The sequence below is a fragment of the Ambystoma mexicanum genome, chromosome 13 (assembly GCF_040938575.1).
Source record: "Ambystoma mexicanum isolate Mex_15411 chromosome 13, UKY_AmexF1_1, whole genome shotgun sequence".
NCBI classification, from domain to species: domain Eukaryota; kingdom Metazoa; phylum Chordata; class Amphibia; order Caudata; family Ambystomatidae; genus Ambystoma; species Ambystoma mexicanum.
The window spans coordinates 56769377-56788962 of NC_090938.1; the positions used below are offsets into that span (position 1 = coordinate 56769377).

The window sequence follows — 19586 nt, forward strand, 5'->3', positions numbered from 1 at the left end:
CTAGTGATATCAGTGTTGTAATTGCCAGATATGGTGAGAAGTATCTGGGTGTCATCCGCATAGTTTGTATAGGTGACACCCAGACGATCCAATTTATCAAAGAGAGGCTTTGTAAAAATATTATAAAGTGTGGGGGAAACGCATGAGCCTTGTGGGACACCACAAGTAATGGGGATGGGGTCTGCGGCTGCCACAGGGGAAAAGACCCTCATGGTTCTGTTGGCCAGGAAGGACTGTATCCATGTGACAGTAGAAGGGGAGAAATGAGCGGCAGAGGAGAGGTGGTTACAGAGTATTTTATGGTCGACCAAGTCGAAGGCTGCTGAGCGGTCTAGGAGGAGTAGGATAGCAGCCTTGCCCTTGTCTTTAATGTCGTCAATCTGACTTTTGAGATCAACAAGGGCAGTTTCTGTTCCATGCTGAGGTCGAAAGCCAGATTGACGCAATCCCAGTAATTGGTTGGATTCTAAATAATTCTGGATTTGCAAGTAAGCAACTCTATCCAGGATTTCTAGCAGGAAGGGTACGGTAGTGATAGGCCTATATATAGTAGGAATGGCTGGATCCAGGGTCTGTTTTTTTAGAAGAGGGAGGACCCATGACTGTTTCAAATTGTTAGGTACTGAGTTGGTAGAGAATGGGCCTCATTACGACCCTGGCGTTGGACCATGGTGCTATTAGCACCATGGTCCATGCCGGATTCCGCCATGGTGGATGGCGGAATTACCGCCCCATTACAAGGTTGGTGGGGCGGTAATTCCCCATTCACCATTGCCCCTTCCCCATTCCCATTTTTGGCCCATAGGGCACAATGGGAATGGGGAAGGCACTAATTACGGCACCGTAAATTACGGTGCCGTAATTAGCACCAAGGTCCCTTAGCGGGTTGGACTTTAACGCCTGCAAAAAACACGCGTTAAAGTGTGAATCGGGCGTTAAGGGTTTAACGGCGCCGCAGCCTTTTACGGCGCCGTTAACCCCTTAATGCCAAGGTTGTAATGAGGCCCAATGATACATTTATAAGTTAAGAAATAAATGGGGAGAGGTCTCTTGCGGCATATTTTATAATATGTGCGGGACAGCTGTCCCCTTTACAGTTTGACGGTTTGAGAGAAGTTATTATTTTTTGCACTTCTAGTGCGGTTAACTTTTTGAAGGTGAAGCCACAGTTGGTATTGGATGTAGTAGGTGAGCTCGGGGTAGGTAGGTTAATATTGGAGAGTTGTAGTCTTTTACTTTCAATTTTCGTTTGCAGTCCGGTAATTTTGTTTGCAAGGGCGTTTTGGATGCTGGTGCAACGTCATTGATCTGTCACGGACATGTACATAGCAGGATTGGTTTTTTTTAGCTCCTTCAAGATAGTAAATAATTCTTTAGTACTGGAGCTAGCATTGTTTATTCTTACATTGTAGGCTTCCTTTTTGGAGTGAATCATTTCTTTTTTATAGAGGGAGGATGCATTGATGAGATTAGTTTTGTGTTCCTCAGATGGATTCATTTTCCAAAGGGTTTCCATTTTAGTTTTCTTATATATATATATATATATGTGTGTGTGTGTGTGGGCATTTTCCCGGTGCTGCCTACATACGTAGTGGCCATTATCCTATGATGTCACTTCCTGTGACCTAACTTCATGCAAATTAAGCGGCTTTCACTTTATGTGCCGCACTTGGACGCACAAATCTTAGCGCCGGCCCTGCCGTCTCATGCAGAAGGGATGTGACCTAGCAGTTCGGGCTGGACTGCCCTTTTTGGGTGTTCTTTCCCCTTTTGCAATGGCTTGGCGGGTGAAGAACAATGGTCTGGAGGGAGGCCCAGAGCAATGCCAGAGGTTAAGATTCATTGTAAACCTTCCAGCCATCACCTCTTTTGTTTTGCTATTGTCATCCCGAGTGGGCCGGGTATGCCCAGACGTGGGTCCCGTGCCTGCTGGGCCTCGAGACCCAAGCTACTCCTCACTGATGACGCCCAAAAAGGCTGAAACATGTCTGGGGATGCTTGTGGTCTAGGCCAGAATGGATGTGACCAAGCAGTTCAGGTTGGACTACCCCTTTGGGGGTGGGACCAAGCCTAATTTGCATATGTTCTATCCCCTTTTGCAATGGCTTGGCGGGTGAAGAACAATGGTCTGGAGGGATGCCCAGAGCAATGCCAGAGGTTATGATTAATTCTAAACCTTCCAGCCATCACCTCTTCTGTTTTTGCCCTTAATAACCATGCAAACATGCACCTCTTAAAGTACACAAGCAAGAAATCTTAAAAGAGAATTGTCTGTTTTGGGTAAGTAGTTTGGTGGGAGACACCCGGAGCTGACCTTGGCAGGAAGTATTGTGATGTCACAACCCATCTGCATAAAGTCCTCTGTAATCAACTATTCCAGCTGGATAGACGTGTAGTTTCCCCGTTAGCGAGGCATAGTTAGTTATGGGACTCATAGAAAGCCAAGATTTAAAAAACAATGTCACCAGACGTCAATATTGAACTTGTAAGGTTGCACACGATGTAAACATTGTGTGTCCCCATCATTTAGTTACTGAGTATTTTGGATAGTGTTGAATATTGTGCTGTCCTGTTGGGCATCCATGTGTGCTCGTAGGATATTGGTGCAAGTGCGTGGCTGACAGCTCTGCACATTGTCTAGGAGTACTTAGTGGGTAAATATTCAGAATGTGTGAGTTGAGGGCCTGAGCTGAAGGAATAAGGATGGCCGGTGGGGGGTCTCTCCATCTCTCTACATGAAGCCCAAGAGTAAGTGGAACCCGGAAGAACTTGACATATGTGCAATGAAGCTACATGAACGTTGCCATAAAGAGGCTCACAGCTGATCTGTTTGTGGGGACGCCGGTACCTCCTCATCATTTCTTCTAAATTTCAATAATAAAAAAAAAACACACTAGGTTTTGAGTTTTTAATTCCACCGGAACATTCATAACCTCCAATTGATAACGGGTCTTTAATCCGCCTCTCTCTGTTTTAAGGGATGAAATAGCAAATAGCTTTCATTTCATGAAGAGAGAGCAATTGGAAAAACCCTGTAATGTTCCCTTTCTGGCAGCGAACAGGAGGCAAAAAGCAGCCGAAGAGGGCCATGGCGTGGATGTGGCCCGGGCGAAGGAGGGTGCCACCTGGAGGAGCAGGCAGGCATGGTAGGGGAATCAAGGCCAGTGCCACTTTATTCTTCTCTCCTTCTATCTCTCTCTCTCTGTCTCCCTCTCTCTCTCTCTCTCTCCTTCAATCTCTCTCTCTGTCTCCCTCTCTCTCTCTCTCTCTCCTTCAATCTCTCTCTCTCTCTCTCCTTCAATCTCTCTCTCTCTGTCTCCCTCTCTCTCTCTCCCTCTCTATCTCTGTCTCCCTCTCTCTATCTCTATCTCTTTCACTGACGCTTTCTCTGTCTCTCTCTCTTTTTCTCTCTCTCTTTCTATTTCTCTCTCTTGCTTTCCCTGTCTCGTCTTTTTCTCTTTCTATTTCTCTCTCTCCCTCTCTCCCTCTCTCCCTCTCACCCTCTCTCTCTCTCCCTTACTCTCTCTCTCTCTGTCTCTCTCTCTTTATCTCTCTCTCTCTTTTCCTCTCTATTTCTCTCTCCCTTTCTTTCTCCCTCTATCCCTCTGCCTTTCTCCCACTCTCTCTCTCTCTCTCTCTCTTTTTCTCTCGCTCTCTCTCTTTTTCTGTTTCTATTTCTCTCTCTCTCTTCCTCTCTCCCTCACTCTCTCTCTCTCTTTCTATTTCTCTCTCTTACTTTCTCTCCCCCTTTTTCTATCTCTCTCTCTCCCTCTCTCCCTCTCACCCCCCCTCTCTCTCTCTCTCTCTCTCTCTCTCTTTTCCTCTCAGTTTCTCGCTAGCTCTCTCTCTTGCTTTCTCTCTCTCTCTCTCTCTCTCTCTCTCTCCCTCACCCTCGCTCCCTCTTTCTATTTCTCTCTCTTGCTTTCTCTCACCCCTTTTCTATCTCTCTCTCTCTCTCTCTCTCTAGTTCTCTCTTTCACGTGCTCTCTCTCTCTGACAAAGCTGAGAGAAGGGAAGGGAAGGGAAGGGAAGGGAAGGGAAGGGAAGGGAAGGGAAGGGAGGGAAAGGAAAGGGAAGGAAAGGAAAGGAAAGGTGGGGTGTCAGGCGCTGACCCCATACACCATCATGTAGAGACTGCTATTGTCACATCGACATTTCACAAGAATGAGCACACATTGTTCCGTCCCTCTGCAACACTCTAAATGATAATGTGTGATCTTCCCTAGCACTTCATGCCAGATTCCTCTAGCTTCTGTGCGCTTGCATGGGGTTTGCAAAGTGCAGGCTGCCCTCCCGCCAGAGACCAATGCTTTGCTCGTGAACTCTCCATGCGGCCACACTGCACATGTATGGGAGGACTGGAGTTGCTATGGTCCGGCGTCCATGCGATCGAATGGCCTGATGATGAGGCCTTGTCTGCTCTCTGTCTTCTTCTGCTCGCAATCTTGGTCTACACTTCGATCCCTCTCTTTCTTTTTCTCTACACATTTCCTTCCTCGCTCGTTCTTGCAGGACCCACCTTCTTAACATCCGCAAGGCAAGGCTCGTTCTCACCTTCCAGGCCCCTGAATAATGAATGTCCCCTCGTTTCTTCTATTGCTGCTGCCTCCTTCTTGGCCTCACTGCTTCCCATCATAGTCTTCTCAAGTCCCTTTCCAATTCTTCTAATCGTCTTTGATCTCTCACCCGGTGATTCGAATGCTCCTGCTCTGTCCTCTCTCTGCGGGCTACCCGTTCACCCATCATATCGATCACTGTGCCCGCTTCCCCTGGCCTGCATTACCCCTCCCAACCCACCGCTCTACTTACCTTTAGTGCGGCACACTTCTGCGTGTGCCGCCCGCACTCTGCGATCCCTGTAGTGTCAGCTCCTCCCACTAACTTGGGTTGGAGCTGACGCCGCAGGGTGCTTTTCTATTTTTCTTTTTTTTTTTACATGTTCCCCGCTTTCTGAAATGGTAATCGGGGGACTCCTCTGCAACCCCGACCCCCGTTACTGCACCCAAGTAGAGCGGGGGCCACCCCTGCAACCCCTGCTCTGCTTGGCAGGGCAAATGTCACCCTCATTTTGTGCGCCTCCAAAGTTGCAGTGACTACGGGGGCGCACAAATGAGGTCGACATTTTGGTACAATACCTCTCCATCCCACCTTACACTAACTCTTCTCCTTCCTTACTCCCACAGCTCTCTGCCTCAATTTGATGTAACTTCTGCCTCAATTTCCGGCCTCCACATTTCTCTCCTTCCCCCTGCACCCACACCCCCAAATACGACGATCCCATTCTCCCAGGAGCCCACCTCATCTACCTACCCATGCCTAATACACAACACCTGCTTGCCTCCCCCTCCTCCTGTCACTCTTCACTTGGCCTCGAGATTGCACAATCCATCTACAGCAAGTCTTCCTACTTCACTGACCACACTGACCTGAGTCACCCTCAACCTTCCGTTCGTGCTGTCACAGAGATCTGGATCTCCCCCCCATGACTCTGCTCCACTAGCAGCTCTCCACGCTGACTCTGAAACCTTCTTCCACTCTCCCTGACCAGTTGGAATTGGTGGTAGTGTGGCCTTCCTTATCAATAAGGTCCTCAACACTGACCCTGTAAGCCCCGCCTGACAACATCTCTTCCCCTTTTGAATATGAAGGGAGGATAGCTCAGCGGCAATGTGCTCACCTTGGAAACAAGACGACATGAAGCAACACAGGTTCGATCCCCGGGTCTGCGCTTAGAAACCTCTGGGTATTAAGTGCGTTATAAATACGCCACTAAGACATATTCCTGTAACAGTGCCTCGATGCCCCCGGGCTGTGTGAGCGCTTTAAATATGCAAATGAATAAATAAATAAAATGACACTCCTACTCCTCTCACTGATCTGACTCTCTATCGACTCACTGTTCCACCCAAGTCCTTCTTCCTTAGAGGCACTTCATACCGACATCCCTATTGTCATGTTTGGGGACTTTAACCTTCCCAAGCCACTGCCATCACCTGCCTTGAACTTAACTCCCTCCTATCTGACCTCTCCCTCTACTTCCTCAACAACCAGCCCACCCTCCTCCACTGCCCCTTCATTGACCCCTTTCCCTCCAATCACTCCATTGTTCACTTTAACATATAGGTCCTCCACCTACTACTCGTGACTCTCTTGCCTTGATGAGGTGAGGGCCTCCTGTCTCTCTCCCCTACTCATGCCTCTCCCATTGACTGTGCTTTCTCTCACTTTTTCTACGCACCTATGGCTCCATTTGACCCACACTATCCTGCTCTCACATTCACACATTCCCGTCCCCATCTTCAGCCTTTGCTCAACTCTGAATAAAAGACCCTCAAAACAAACAAGGGCCATGTCCTAGGACGCTTGTGAAAATTACGAACCCCTACCATACTCCTTGCCTACAAAAACTCCATGGCTGCCTCCTCCGCTGCACTGGACTCTACCAAAACCTCCTGCTTCACATGCCTAATCTCCTCCCTTCACAATCGCACCTGCAAACTTTCATCTACCCTCCAAGCTTTGCCCAGACCTCCCAAGCCAATATCCATCAACTCCTCCCTTTCTGCTAAGGACGTTGCTCACCACTTTTCCTCGAAATCTCTAGAATTCCTGACATTCTCACAGCCCTCCTCTCTCAATCCCCAACCGATCTTCCGTCCACCACCCCCTTACCTCTTCTACTCTTAACTACTTCTACCCTACATCTAATATTGAGTAAGCACCCACCCTTCGTAGTGCCAACCCATCTTGTACTCCTATCAACCCCTTTGTTCCCTAAATGGTCATATACGTAGTCTTAATCACTTGTCCTTAGCTCTACTGGACTCTTTCCTACCTCCTTCAAATCTGCCGCTGTCCTACCCCTATTGAAGAAATCCTCTGCTGACCCAAACGTCCCGGCATACTATAGCCCAGTTTCTCTCCTTCCTCCATATTCAAAGGTCTTTGAGTGGGTGGTCTTCAATTGAATCATTTACTACCTGGAAGATAATGGCCTTGGAGATCCATTTCAATCTGGCTTCCATAGTAAACACTCCACAGAGTGCACTTGAGCATCTTTGAACTTTCTCTAAGATGCTCACCACTCCAACTCTCTTCTATACTCATCTCTTTTGCCTCTTTCAACACTATGAACTACTCCTCCCTTCTCCTCACTCTCCTTTCCCTCCTTCACTCAGCCTTCTCAGAACGGGTTACGTCATATCTCACTGCATTTCACCACTGGATGTATCTTCTGTGCCTCATCATATTCTATTTAAAAAACAGTCATCTTTCTCCCAACTTCCAAAGCCATCCCTACACGTCCCTCTCCTACCTCCTTCCTGTCCGACCTTCTTGATCCCTCACCCAAGGCTCGCAATGTTAGGGTCCTCTTTGATAGTTAACTATTTCTGCAACAATTCATCGCTACCACTGCCTCTGCCACTGGTATTAACCTCGTCAATATTCAGAAACTGTGGTCTTTTCTTACTGACCACTCTACAAAAAAACTATAGTCTCCACTCTCATGCTCAGCAAACTTGACTACTGCTGGGTTTCACCTCTAGTGCTTCCTCTCTCTCGCTAGACAAAGTCTGGCACTCCCTACAACCTACCCAGATCCTCTCGCACTTCCATCTACTGACCATATGCGAATTGGCTGTGCATTTACAACATCTCCCTTTTCAAGTTCCTTCTCCTCATCTACATAGACATCAGTGGTCTTGCTCCTCAGTACCTCTCTGAGTGTATCTCAGTTTATTAAGCATCACATTCTCTGCACTCGATCACAATGTTTCATATCCTCCCCATACCTCCTCTCGCTTCTGCCCTTTCTCCCTCTCGCCCCAATCCACTGGACCCTGCTGTCCATCGCAATCCAAGCCAGCCCAACTGCGGATCTCTTCAAAGCTCGGCTTAAACGTCACTTATTTGCTAAAAAGGGCACTTGCCCGCCCTCTCCCCCTTCATCCCTATCCAACCCCACCTCTCCCACCTGTGACCCTTATTAAAGTCATTTGTTAACCACTTGCTCTCTTCTTTGTGCTATTGTTCAAGCAGCCTTCCTGGGATGCCTCTGGCATCTTTTAATCTGTTATTACAAGTTATTTATGATCAATATCGACATCCCTGTTCTTCAAATGAATACAAAAATACAAAGGCGAATATTCATCATCCATGAATTTCACTTGGAACTGGATAAACCCTATAACAGAAGCGTTTACAATGGGACGTTTGGTGCAAGTCTCTGTGCGTGTTTCTCTGGCCCGATTTCGTTCCTTAAACAAATGTCTAATCTTGAGGTTGACAAAATCAGCGCAGAGATTTTATGACGAGCATTATTCAACATAAACCTGTTGTTTTTTAGGGAGCTTGAAGTTAAAAATAGTGCTTTATATTTCAGACAATCCTAGAAAACAGAATTAAAGTTTTCAGACTAGTTCAAACATGAGAGATTGAAAGGTACAGTCTGACTTACATTTTTGGATTCCCAACACATAGTAGGTGCCTGTAAACTGCTGGTTGTGGCTCTCTAATCACAGCGGACATGAGATGTTTGATCACCCCACTATCTAAGATCATTCAGGATTTCAACACGTGAAGGCCTGTTTGTCTCATAAACCAGGTGTCTCCAACCTTTGGCTTTCCAGATGTTTTGGAATATAACTCCTAAAGTTAAGTCCTAGTCAGTGAGGAAGGATCACGCGAGTGGTAGTCACAGACATCTGGAGAGCTACAAGTTGCAGACCCCTGTTATAAACTGTTACATTCTGAATATTAAAGGATGTGTTCTATTATAAAATCAATTATTAAATAACATTTTTTTCTTATATGTCAACCACTGCCAGGGCTGTCTCTGAATATGTTCCAATCTTCTGACTATTGAATCATGCATTTAAAATGGCGGATACAGCAGTATGAAGGAAGACCTGGTTAAATAGTTTGTGCGTCTGTGCCAGCGTACCACACCTGCAGGTGAGCCTAGATTGGAGTCCAATCTACGGCTACTCCCCTAGCAAAAGGCTTGAGTAAGGAAATAATGGCATTTGAAAAAGAAAGCTGAAGAGTGTTTCTCAACATGGAAATATCTTGTCACTTGTATAGGAACAAAGCAAAGCGTTGCAAGATGGAAAGAATAATCTCTAACAATCAAATTCGTGGATCATTTTGAGGGAATTGTTGTAATGGGCACAACCCAATATAAACAGGAAATCATCTTTCTAATATCTAATAAAATGTTCTTTCTTTTTCTGTAACAAGATTGACTACGAAGTTAACACATAAAATGAAGTCACCTGTCCAGAAGACGAAAGAGGAAGGTTTTATACGTGAAAATTCGGGTTATCTGTACATACATATATATATATGTATTTGTGAAAGTGTGTATGTATGTTCGGGGTTGGCTCCAGTCCCATTTCTGTTGGTGGGCTGAAGGTTTGACGCAAGGTCGGCATACCAGTCTGGGGTGTACTGGTGATAGTGAAATTTGACCTACCCCACCCTTTCGCCCTGCACAGTGGTGGAGTGGGGTCCAGGCCTGTGCTATCAGTATAGACGATTTTGGGAGATTGATGATTTTGCGACTTTTCCAAAAATAGAAAGGTCGGCATACCACCTTGGGGTGTACTGGCGATAGTGAAATTTGACCTACCCCACCCTTTCGCCCTGCACAGGGGTGGAGTGGGGTCCAGGCCTGTGCTATCAGTATAGATGATTTTGCGACTTTTCCAAAAATAGAAAGGTCGGCATACCACCCTGGGGTGTACTGGCGATAGTGAATTTTGACCAACCCCTCACATTCGGCCTGCACAGGGGTGGAGTGGGGTCCGGGTCTGTGCTATCAGTATAGGCGATTTTGGGAGATTGCCAGTTTTTCGATTTTTCAAAAATAGGGATTTATGACACAATAAAACATACACAAAGGTATAGCAGACTCCCACGTGCATGTCAGCTACAGACCCGGGCAACGCCAGGTGGTACCGCTAGTTTCCCTATAAAACAGAATCCCCCTATCCCCGCAGAGGTGCCTCATTCAGAGCCCATTACAATAATCAGAAAAGTAAAGCTATTTTATAACAACTTAAAACCGACAAGGACGATCATGTTTCCAGAATAGGAACTGGAAAAACTCTCCCGAGCCAACCCCCTCGCCCCGCCACAGTTTGCACAACAGAAAATCAAAGAGAAAAACTGAAGATGCCAGTCCTGCTAGTTTTTTATTTTGCAGACACCGAAGGCGAGTATAGTGCAGGAAACAATCAAAACTCATTAAAAACAGTAAAAGTGTGCAGAGAAATGTCAGGGCCACTCAACAAAGCCACAGTGAAAATCACAGGTGAGAGAGCGCATCCTCAAATAGAAGCATGGGCCACAGTTCACTAAGACTTCGAACACTCCCTTAGTGTGGCCTCTGTCTGTTTCTTTCGAGACATAAAACATGCAAAAAAGTACCAGATTAAAGAATAAAAAACACATGCAACACCCTGATCAAAGATGGTGGTGACACAGCTCCACGTCAAAGCAAACTAGGCAAATATCTAACATGTAATGCTTGACCCCGTAGAAATACAGGTAAATATGTTACAATTCTTGCTTCCTTTTTAGCAAAAACAAAGTCTTCTTCCTTTCCTTTCTAAACGTTGATCATTCTTGACAAACGCGTTTCGATAAACTAAATATTCTTGCTGTATGTAGTAATCCCAGATCAAAAAGCAGCCCTCAAGAAGACAAACTGGAGCATGTCTGAGTAGTAGAGATGGGGAGACAAAGAGAGGAAGGGGGTGTTACCCCAAGAACTAAGCAATAACATTTTATACAAACATTATTCATTAAGTCACTTGGGGAACATATTCAGAGGAGAAACAAGGAACATTAAGAGATAACCTGTAGAAAAGCCCCATACACTTAAGGTACTTTTTCCAATAAACCTCCTATGTATTTTAAAGGAACAACAATTGCCATCAATGTGCATATATTAAAAAATCATACCTAGGAAATGGGTAAAAAACAAAATAAGTCATGTGAAGGACACATTTTTATAGATTGTGAACATAATGTACACGAGGAAGTGGTATTTTTTGTTAAATCGACTGAGATTGTAAAATATGTTTAAATCAAATAAGAGAATGTTGATCGTCCCTGAGGAAGAGCGATAAGGACACAGCTTCTACTGTGTTGAAACATGTCAACAGGAATGTGTGTTAGATGGAATTAAATTACAACTTGCATCTAGAACGATATTAAGCATATGTTTGAAGTTAACATGTGAAATAGAAGGCTTCGCTTCTTGAATTTTCTTATGAATGCAGATATGATCTCTTGTTTGAGAATGACCCTTGCTTTATCAATTCACATACTTACGCTCTTTTTTTCACTGTCACCTAATCTGTTGGATACTCCTATGATGTAAGCATGACTTCATGTAAAATTATTCTAAAAGAGAGCCCATGCAGACATATTAATCGTTGAAAGGTTTATAGAACTAGCCTACTGATGGATACTGATGGATAGCAGAATCCAGTCTTGACATCAATGGCTGGTTTTGCATAGATACCAGCCTATCTGGAATCTAAGCTCATTCTATGATTCACCGTTACAGCTGTACATGACCAATACCTGCAAAATTTCTTAAAGGCCTATGCCATTGCGCTTTCCGGGTCACAAATGCCTAATTTGACTCTCTAACCGATGGTACACTGCGAATAAAGATTCTAGAGCTTACATTCCAATGAAACATAACATTGAAGCTTTAACTAACATATACTAATATTTGTAATGTTTATTTTTTTTATTTTATGTGCCATTCTCATCCCATTTCCTCTTGCACCTATGGAATTCTATGACATAGTTCAAGGGACGCTATATTTCATTGTGACGTTCACTGGGGTGTTGGGGAATGCCCTCATCCTTGTGTTCCTCTTACTCATTGCTTACCAAGAAGGCAAGCAGGCGACATCCGAAGTGATCCTCTCCCACTTGGCCGCCGTGAACCTCATCATATACCTGACCCGGACGCTCCCGTCAGTGCTATTCAAGTTCGGATTGAGAAACATCTTCGACGACGTAAGCTGCAAGGTCGCGACTCTGATCTTTCGAGTTTCCAGGGGTATGACCATTGGCCTGACATGTCTACTCAGCTGCTTTCAGTTTGCAATCATTAGTGGATCCAACAAAAGAATAACCGAGAAGCAAAAGATCCATAGGTGTGTTGCCCCGGTAATCACGGTACTCTACGTCACCAATGCAGTCACGAATATAGATGCCCCCATCTTTACAACCGCCCCCTACAACTTAACCGATTTGAGATATGTCTTCAATCCTGGTTTCTGCATTGTAGTCTACCCAGGAAAACTGGTATTTGATGCCAAAGGCTACGTGACCGTTGCCATGGACGTCTTCCTCGTCATTGTGATGAGCCTGGCAAGTTGCAGGATGTTAGTGGTCCTGTACCGGCACAGAAAGAAGATGCAAGATATCAGGGGCCCCGAGCAGGGACAGGCGGGCGCCGAGTCTCAGGCAGCAAAGACAGTGGTGATGCTGGTCTCCTGCTACGCCGTCTTCTTTGGTATCGACAACGCTCTCCGGGTGTACCAAACTGCCGCCAATAAGACCCACATTATGGTGTCCGACATCCACATCTTTTTCACCATGTGTTATGGGTCAATGTTTCCGGTCATTCTTCTCATTTTCAACAAGAAAATTCAGAACCAGGCCCTGCATGTGTTTTCCAGAAAGACTTTAAAGCAACTCAGACCAATCAGCTACTGCCAGAGGAACAAAGCGGCGGAACAGGGCAGAATTGCTGGGTAGTTCTCTAATGATCATTTTCTGGGTCAGTTTCTTGGCTGCATATTAATTGTGACTTTGCGTTGCCGAAAATCCGTCCCAATACTGACATGCTCACTTTTGTGTGTATTTGTTTTTGTTTTTTGAAATCAGTGTCAAACAAAGCAAGTTTACAGATATGTTTAATTGTAACAAGATGTAACGTGTTAGGTGCAGAACGTATTTTATTTCAGTGTGTAATCTATAAAAAAAAGGTTTTGTGAAAAAACAGGTAATTGTTGCATGATTGAATGTGAGAGTGAAATCTGGGGGGCTGGGGTCATTTTGATACAAATCTGATAATGTTGTATTGGGGAAAATAAATGTGTTTAACATAAAATGTGTGTTTATTACAGAGTGTTTCAATAAATGTCACCACTACTTATGATATAATAATATGACTGGGTAAAATGTGTATTTATTACTGTCATTTTAATTTATATTCTTCCAAAAATCATTATTAAGAATGATAATAATTATAATAATAATGTAAATGTTTATTGGATATGATAAAATACAGAATAAAAGGCATAACATATGCACAATTCTACAGATACGATACCCCGATCCAGTGAAAATAAACATCAAGCGATACAAAAGGTCAAGTTGGCAAATCGGAACAAATACACAAATTAGGTGGAGCAGATCCAGGCTTTCGGATACTTTCAGAAATAAAAAATATTTAGATGCCAGCTACCGGGAGGGGGAATCTGGTCCCAGGACAGGAGGAAAACGGTTTTTTTCAAATTTGGGATTCTCAAGCATCAGAATCTACTTGATCCAATATGATTTAAGAACCCCTGAAAACTTAACTTGGGAGCGTGAAGAAGTCACATTTTGGCCCAGTATGTTTTTAAGTGCTTTCCGGTGGGAGGTGGCACCCCACAAAGGTTTTTTAGTAGCGGGGTGTCATAATAAAATCTCCCTGTCTTGACATCAGACGGTAGAGTGAAGACCTGTTCTCAAGGGACAGGAGGTGGATAGAGCAAGACCTGTCACAACCATACTCCTCTCGGAGGATCCTCAAACTGCTTCTACGACCCATATTTACAAACGGCACATACAATCCCCTCTATTTCTCCGCCTCTCAATCAGCACCTCAGTTAATTCCTTTTTGAGGTTCTATAGTCCAGAAAAAAATCCCAAAATATCGGAGCCAGAACCTTGGAGAGTACCGCAGATATCACTGTGTTTAGAAAGCCTTTGAGTCCCAGTAGTATTCCTAAATCTTACCGATGGCATTTTATTTTCATTCATTATGCCTGTGACCCGCCCTTCACTTCTGGAAGAAAGATTGGGACTTTTAGAAATCCAATTTCAAATTCGTTTTTTTTTCCTTTTGCTCTCAGATTTGAAAAAAAAAGGTAGGACAAATGAATAGTTTGTCTTATTAAAATATCGACTTTCATTTTTTTTTTTTTTATTTGGAGGTTACTCGCTCCAAAAACGTTAAGCATGGATTTATTTTGGCTTCCAGCTTTATGGAATGATGACTTCCAAAAGTTGGGAATGGACCTTTATGCCTTCCTCTCCCAAATATTTCCTATTTGCATTCTAAGGCATAAAATGTACATTTCCTAGGATAGATAATGTCTGAAAAATGTGCAAAGCCAGTTGATAAAAAAAAGACATGTACTAATGTGTACTAAGATGGCCTTTTGAAATTAGAAATGTCTTAAGAGAACAGATGTGTTGGGCTACTGCTCCCATCAGCCTTAATCAGTATAGTCAACGTAGAGGGATCATAGGAATTCTAGTTTGAAACATCTGGGAGCCGCGCGTTGCAGAACCCTGAAATAGAGTGTAATTACCGACGCCGTGTACTAATGAAAATAAAAGCCCTAATGAGGGTCGTGCTGTAACCTTTCTTGACATTCCCATTTCATTGAGATCTGAAACTTTTTGAATGGAAGGATTGAAACAGAATCTAGGTCAAAACTGAATGACACGTAGAGTGCTGCATATCTGTTATCAGACATGTATGGGCATATATTTTGAAAGTCTGGGCAAGAGACCACACATAAAATGTTTATAGCTGCAAGTTCTTTTAGCCTATCAACCTTTGTCATATATCAGTGCATTGTGGGAGAGCAATGCATTCTTTATTAAATGTGCACATTTATTGGGATACAAAGCCGAGTCACTGAGTGGATCTTCACAAGTTATCTAGATAGCATCTCTAATGAAACTCTGTGTGTGCCCTATTAACAGAGGTTTGTAATGTTATAATGCATAATATTAAGTTGCCTTTCATGTGGCAGTCAGGTTTCAAAGTCTCAAAGTGCTTATCTCAAATGCTAGTTCATCTCCGTGTGATGCTACTCATCAGATTGAGAAAGATTAGGGCTGGGGTTTGGCCCACCGTGTCCTGTGATTTATGCACAGATCGCTGCCGCAGTCGGTTTCGGAGCGATGCTATGGTTTTCTGTACCTAGCAACACATTAGAAAGTTTGAATATAGGACTAAGGGCTGGCTTGGAAGATATGCTTCAATCTACTGAGGTCCAAATGAGGGCCGTCCTAGAATCACGGAAGATAGCGAGAGAGGGGCTGGTTTTTAAGAAGGTCTTGAGAACAGTGTTAGATTCATTTAGCAGCTTTCCCTTAATGATGCCAATCCGAACAATTCTGGGACAATGACATTGAACAAAAATTCAAAGATTAATAAGGAAATGGGGAGTGGGGACTTACCTGAGCCACTCGGGTGACATGAGTCTGAAAAAAGTTATCTTTGTGTGACAGGGAGCTGTTTGCCAGATTTGAATAAACATTATGTCTGTGGCCGCTAAGAAAAGTATGAGGCAGAAGAAAGGCTTAAATGTCAACGTACAATATGCTAAAGCCAACTAAGGGGCCCTCTAAGACACTCTTACACTTGATGCTGTCACGTGGATGCTGGAATCAAGATGGGCGAATTGCTCAAGCACCTGGCTTTGTATGTACCGAATCATGCAACACAACACAACATAACACAACACATCTTTTGACCATTTGTTAGATCAGACCATTTTAAAAGAGCAAGAACTTTTCTTGTGTACATGTTTAAAAAAAAGCTTAGGAAATGCTATCAAGTCCCACATTAAAACCCCTCACCTTCCAAGAGGCAAAATATTACCTCACAGAGAGGAAAGCCATCAATTGTTGCCCGAGTTTCTATGTCCCAAACGCTCGGTACATCAGGAAATGTTGGATAAATACATTAATTGGGTTACTTGATGGTGTGCGGCAATCATGGGATAGCACAGGACACAGACGGGACATGTTATGCTATGTATGAGTAAATTAATCTCTTAAAGGATTCATGTAAAACCATGACATGTGACAGATGATGCAATTTATGCAAATCATTTTCTAATTAGACTTGATTGTTTTAAACTGCACTTTTTCTATGGGGAAGTTTGGATGCTGAATATACATTTTCTAAAATGAATAAATCTTTGAGTGCAGCATGTCTTCGCGCGGAGTGAAGTTTGGTTACCGGGAGCTCCGACGCGAGGCCACCCTGTGCTGTGGATTTCATGAAGGAGGAAAAACACTTTTGGGCATCGCACAGTAAATTGGTTGATTTACTGTATTCTAGAGTTTAAAAATATTTTCATAAAAGAGGCTACAATGATTTAAAATCAATTAAAATGTAATTAAAATGCAGAATCATTTCATATAAACAATAACGTAAGAGTGTAATGTTAAGACAGATTCTCTATCTAACACTTGGCCTTAAGTTTGTATTCCACCCCTATTTTTTCACCCCAACAACCATAGCACTTTCCATATTGCGAGCTTGAAAAGCTTTGATTAACACAAATAATCATAATGGACTTTGTCTTTGAATATTTGGGATTTTTCAGACTGTTGTTGAACACTAAACATTGTATGATGATGGATCACATCATTGTAAAGGGTCCTTAGCCTTGTTGAACAGCGCTCCGACACCCTCTGGTCAAGGTCCACCCTACTGGAAGTGCTCCTAAAAAAATTAAAAGTAAAGAATGTTCTGTGTTGTTTTGTTTGTATAACGTGTGTCAAGATGGCTTTTAGGTTTTTCGGTGATCTTTACACTTTTCCTTTTGAGTTCCTATAGTAAATTTGTGTTCACCAATAGAATATTCAAGCTGCATTGGTGGTAGAAATACAACCGTGTCAAATATTTACACACAACAAAGGGGAGAGTAAGGATTCCTTTATCCAAATGTTTGCAAGTTTTACAAACAAGTAACTATTCACCACAAGGTGTGTGAATTCTCTGTCTCCCCAATTACCTTTCCCCACTGGCTCCCTTTCATAAAATTACAGAGTGAGTCCAAACCATTAAAAAAGGGGTCTTCAACCTTTGGCTGTCCAGATGCTTTAGACTACAACTCCCATAAGCCCTAACCAGCATACTCAATGATAAGGTATTCTGGGAGTCGTAGTCAGAAACACCCGGAGAGCTGCAAGTCTGAATACAATTGGAACAGGTGAAGGACTAATGTATTATGCCCTTTCTTGTTGATTTTTAAAATTGATGGGTGTGGCCGAATGCCAGTTACACAAGGCAGCATCTCTTCATAGAACCCACACCTGGTGATTTGCATTAAAGCAAAGAGAATTATGAGAACATATAAATGACCACAGTTTTCAATTTGAAACATGTTTGATAGCTATTGAGCAAGAAACCCTTTTGAGTAAATAATGAAAGTTGGTCTCTGCTGTTTTGATTGGTCACAAAAATCCCCCTAAAAAAAAATGTCTGTGAATTGCAAATTACGAATTTGGACAGCTACTAAACATTTAGTGAGGCTTTGCCTGATTCTGCAACTAGTCTCACGTGGCGAGTCTTCAGAAGCAGGAGCAGCTCGCGCTAGAGCGGACCTGTAAGAGATCGGCGCTCCGGCAAGGCAAACTTTGGCGGAGCGCTGCTACGTCGTGTTCCAGCCCAAGTTCTACGCTGCCGATGGGATTGTCACAGGGTCTATCACATCACTCAGTGTTGCTTACATTCACGAAAGAGAGCAGTCTTTCTTCTCTTCTGCCATCTTCCGTCACTTTCAGTGCTTTGTGCCTCCTCATTGGCTGTCTGGAAGGAGACGCGTCTTGCGGAAGGGTGGTGCTGCTGTGTGAAACCCTTAGGAAACCTTACTGCGTGAAGAGGTGAAGGTGGGAGAGTGAGTGGGAGGGCTGAGGGGGTCTCTTTGCATCACAAGCATGGGCGCCAAGTATATGGAGGAAAGGGGGCATCAGCCGCCTTGCTCTTAAGCAACAGGGGCAGAAAAATCCCTTTGCCCCAGTGGAAATCATGAAAGTTTGGATGATGACTCCTGGGCTGTGCTTGGGACTTTTTCACCCCGGGTGCTGCCTTTGTGAAACCATCTAGATGGCCTTGCACGTGTTAGAAAGGGGCCTATGAATTTAATAATATATATGCGTGAAAGGTTTTTAAATTATCATGTGTATCTTGCGTTCAAGTTAGCTCGCTGTTTACCTTTACCCCTCCCCTTCTTTCCTCTCCTCTTTGCTTAATTTTTCTCCTGATTGTTTACGACTCCTGTCTTTGCTGTAGGTATGCTGTACTTAATTCGTTTTTTTAATGTTTAAATGTTTATGTAGTGCATCTGTAGTCCTTGGTCTTACATGAGACTTTGTAATTGAAAATCGTATAAATAAACTTTAAAAAAAGAAACGAAAACATTGGTCCCAACTGCTCGTGCCACAAGTCTCCTGGGTGGCAAATCCTTTTTATTTGCATGTCCTTTTTTCCAAGAATGCACCTCAAATGGGCAACAGTTTCATTAAAGGCTGCATAAAACACCATGAAAAGCAGAGGCATAAGGTCCTGCTGAAGTGTTAATGGGGGCTTTTTCAAGCGGTGATTACTAGCAGGTCTGTTTATTATAAAAGCTCTTCTGACCAATAGAGACAGTTCATGGGAATCTCATGTTCTCCAATGTCAGGTGGGAAATATTCAAACACACCTGGTTTTGGCATGTATTATGTGTACAGGAAAGTAAAATGACATGCGCAAAATGGCAGCATTTACAGAAAATGGCTCTAGGGCTATTCTTCTGTGTATGCTTTAATAATCAGGACTGTTAATGAAGTAATATTACTTTACTAGAGGAAAATGGGCAGGGGTGTCTCCACATTATAAGCTTCAGAGGTCTTTAGGACTCTATTTAGCAGATACTTTTCATGCCACATATAGATCACTACCTTGCAACTGCGTTGTTTCATGTGACGCACTTTCATTCCCGATCTTGTTTTCTTTTGTAGCCACGGTTAACTGGATGAGTAAACGCGGCTATGAGAAAACGTTAGTGTTCTGAATTTGACCCTTAGCCCCCCTGGAACTCCCAAATGTCAAATGTTGTCTTCCATCCCCATCCCCCCCTCTAGCCTGAAGCCATTTCATTGTTTTTTTCCCCACCTCCTACTGGCATTTTTTTGCCTTTTCACTGTCGGGTAGCCCCAATATAACCGCGGTTATCTCTTGCATCGAACAAAAAGAAAACAGTGCTTTTTTTCATTTCTGAAAAGCCTTTCTGCTGCAAAGCACAATGGGAGATATTGCTACAATATTTTTTTTAAACTACTGGACAAAATAACCCAAGACCCCACCCCAAGAGTTGTTTCATACCTGGTCCAATTCCATCCAGCGGTTTTCGCTGTACACTCCAGCAAGAATTTAAGATGGGAAAGGGAATGGGGACTAGGCCGAAACTGTTTTTTTGTTGTTTTCTTAATAACTTCTTTAATATTTAAAAGATGGTTCCCAATATTTGCAGTCTAGGGGGGCATGTGAGTAC

The 19586-nt window shown here is 43.5% G+C and overlaps 1 protein-coding gene across 1 annotated transcript; it reads left to right on the plus strand.

The window, feature by feature from the left end:
* The first annotated feature begins 11808 nt into the window (after positions 1-11808).
* Positions 11809-12789, plus strand: LOC138520248 (olfactory receptor class A-like protein 1). The gene has a single exon (XM_069632712.1). The coding sequence runs from the start codon at positions 11809-11811 to the stop codon at positions 12787-12789; it is 981 nt and encodes a 326-aa protein (XP_069488813.1).
* The last annotated feature ends 6797 nt before the right edge of the window (positions 12790-19586 follow it).

Coding starts and splice junctions, on each gene's coding strand:
- LOC138520248 (XM_069632712.1), top strand. CDS start 11,809: ATGGAATTCTATGACATAGTTCAAGGGACGCTATATTTCATTGTGACG.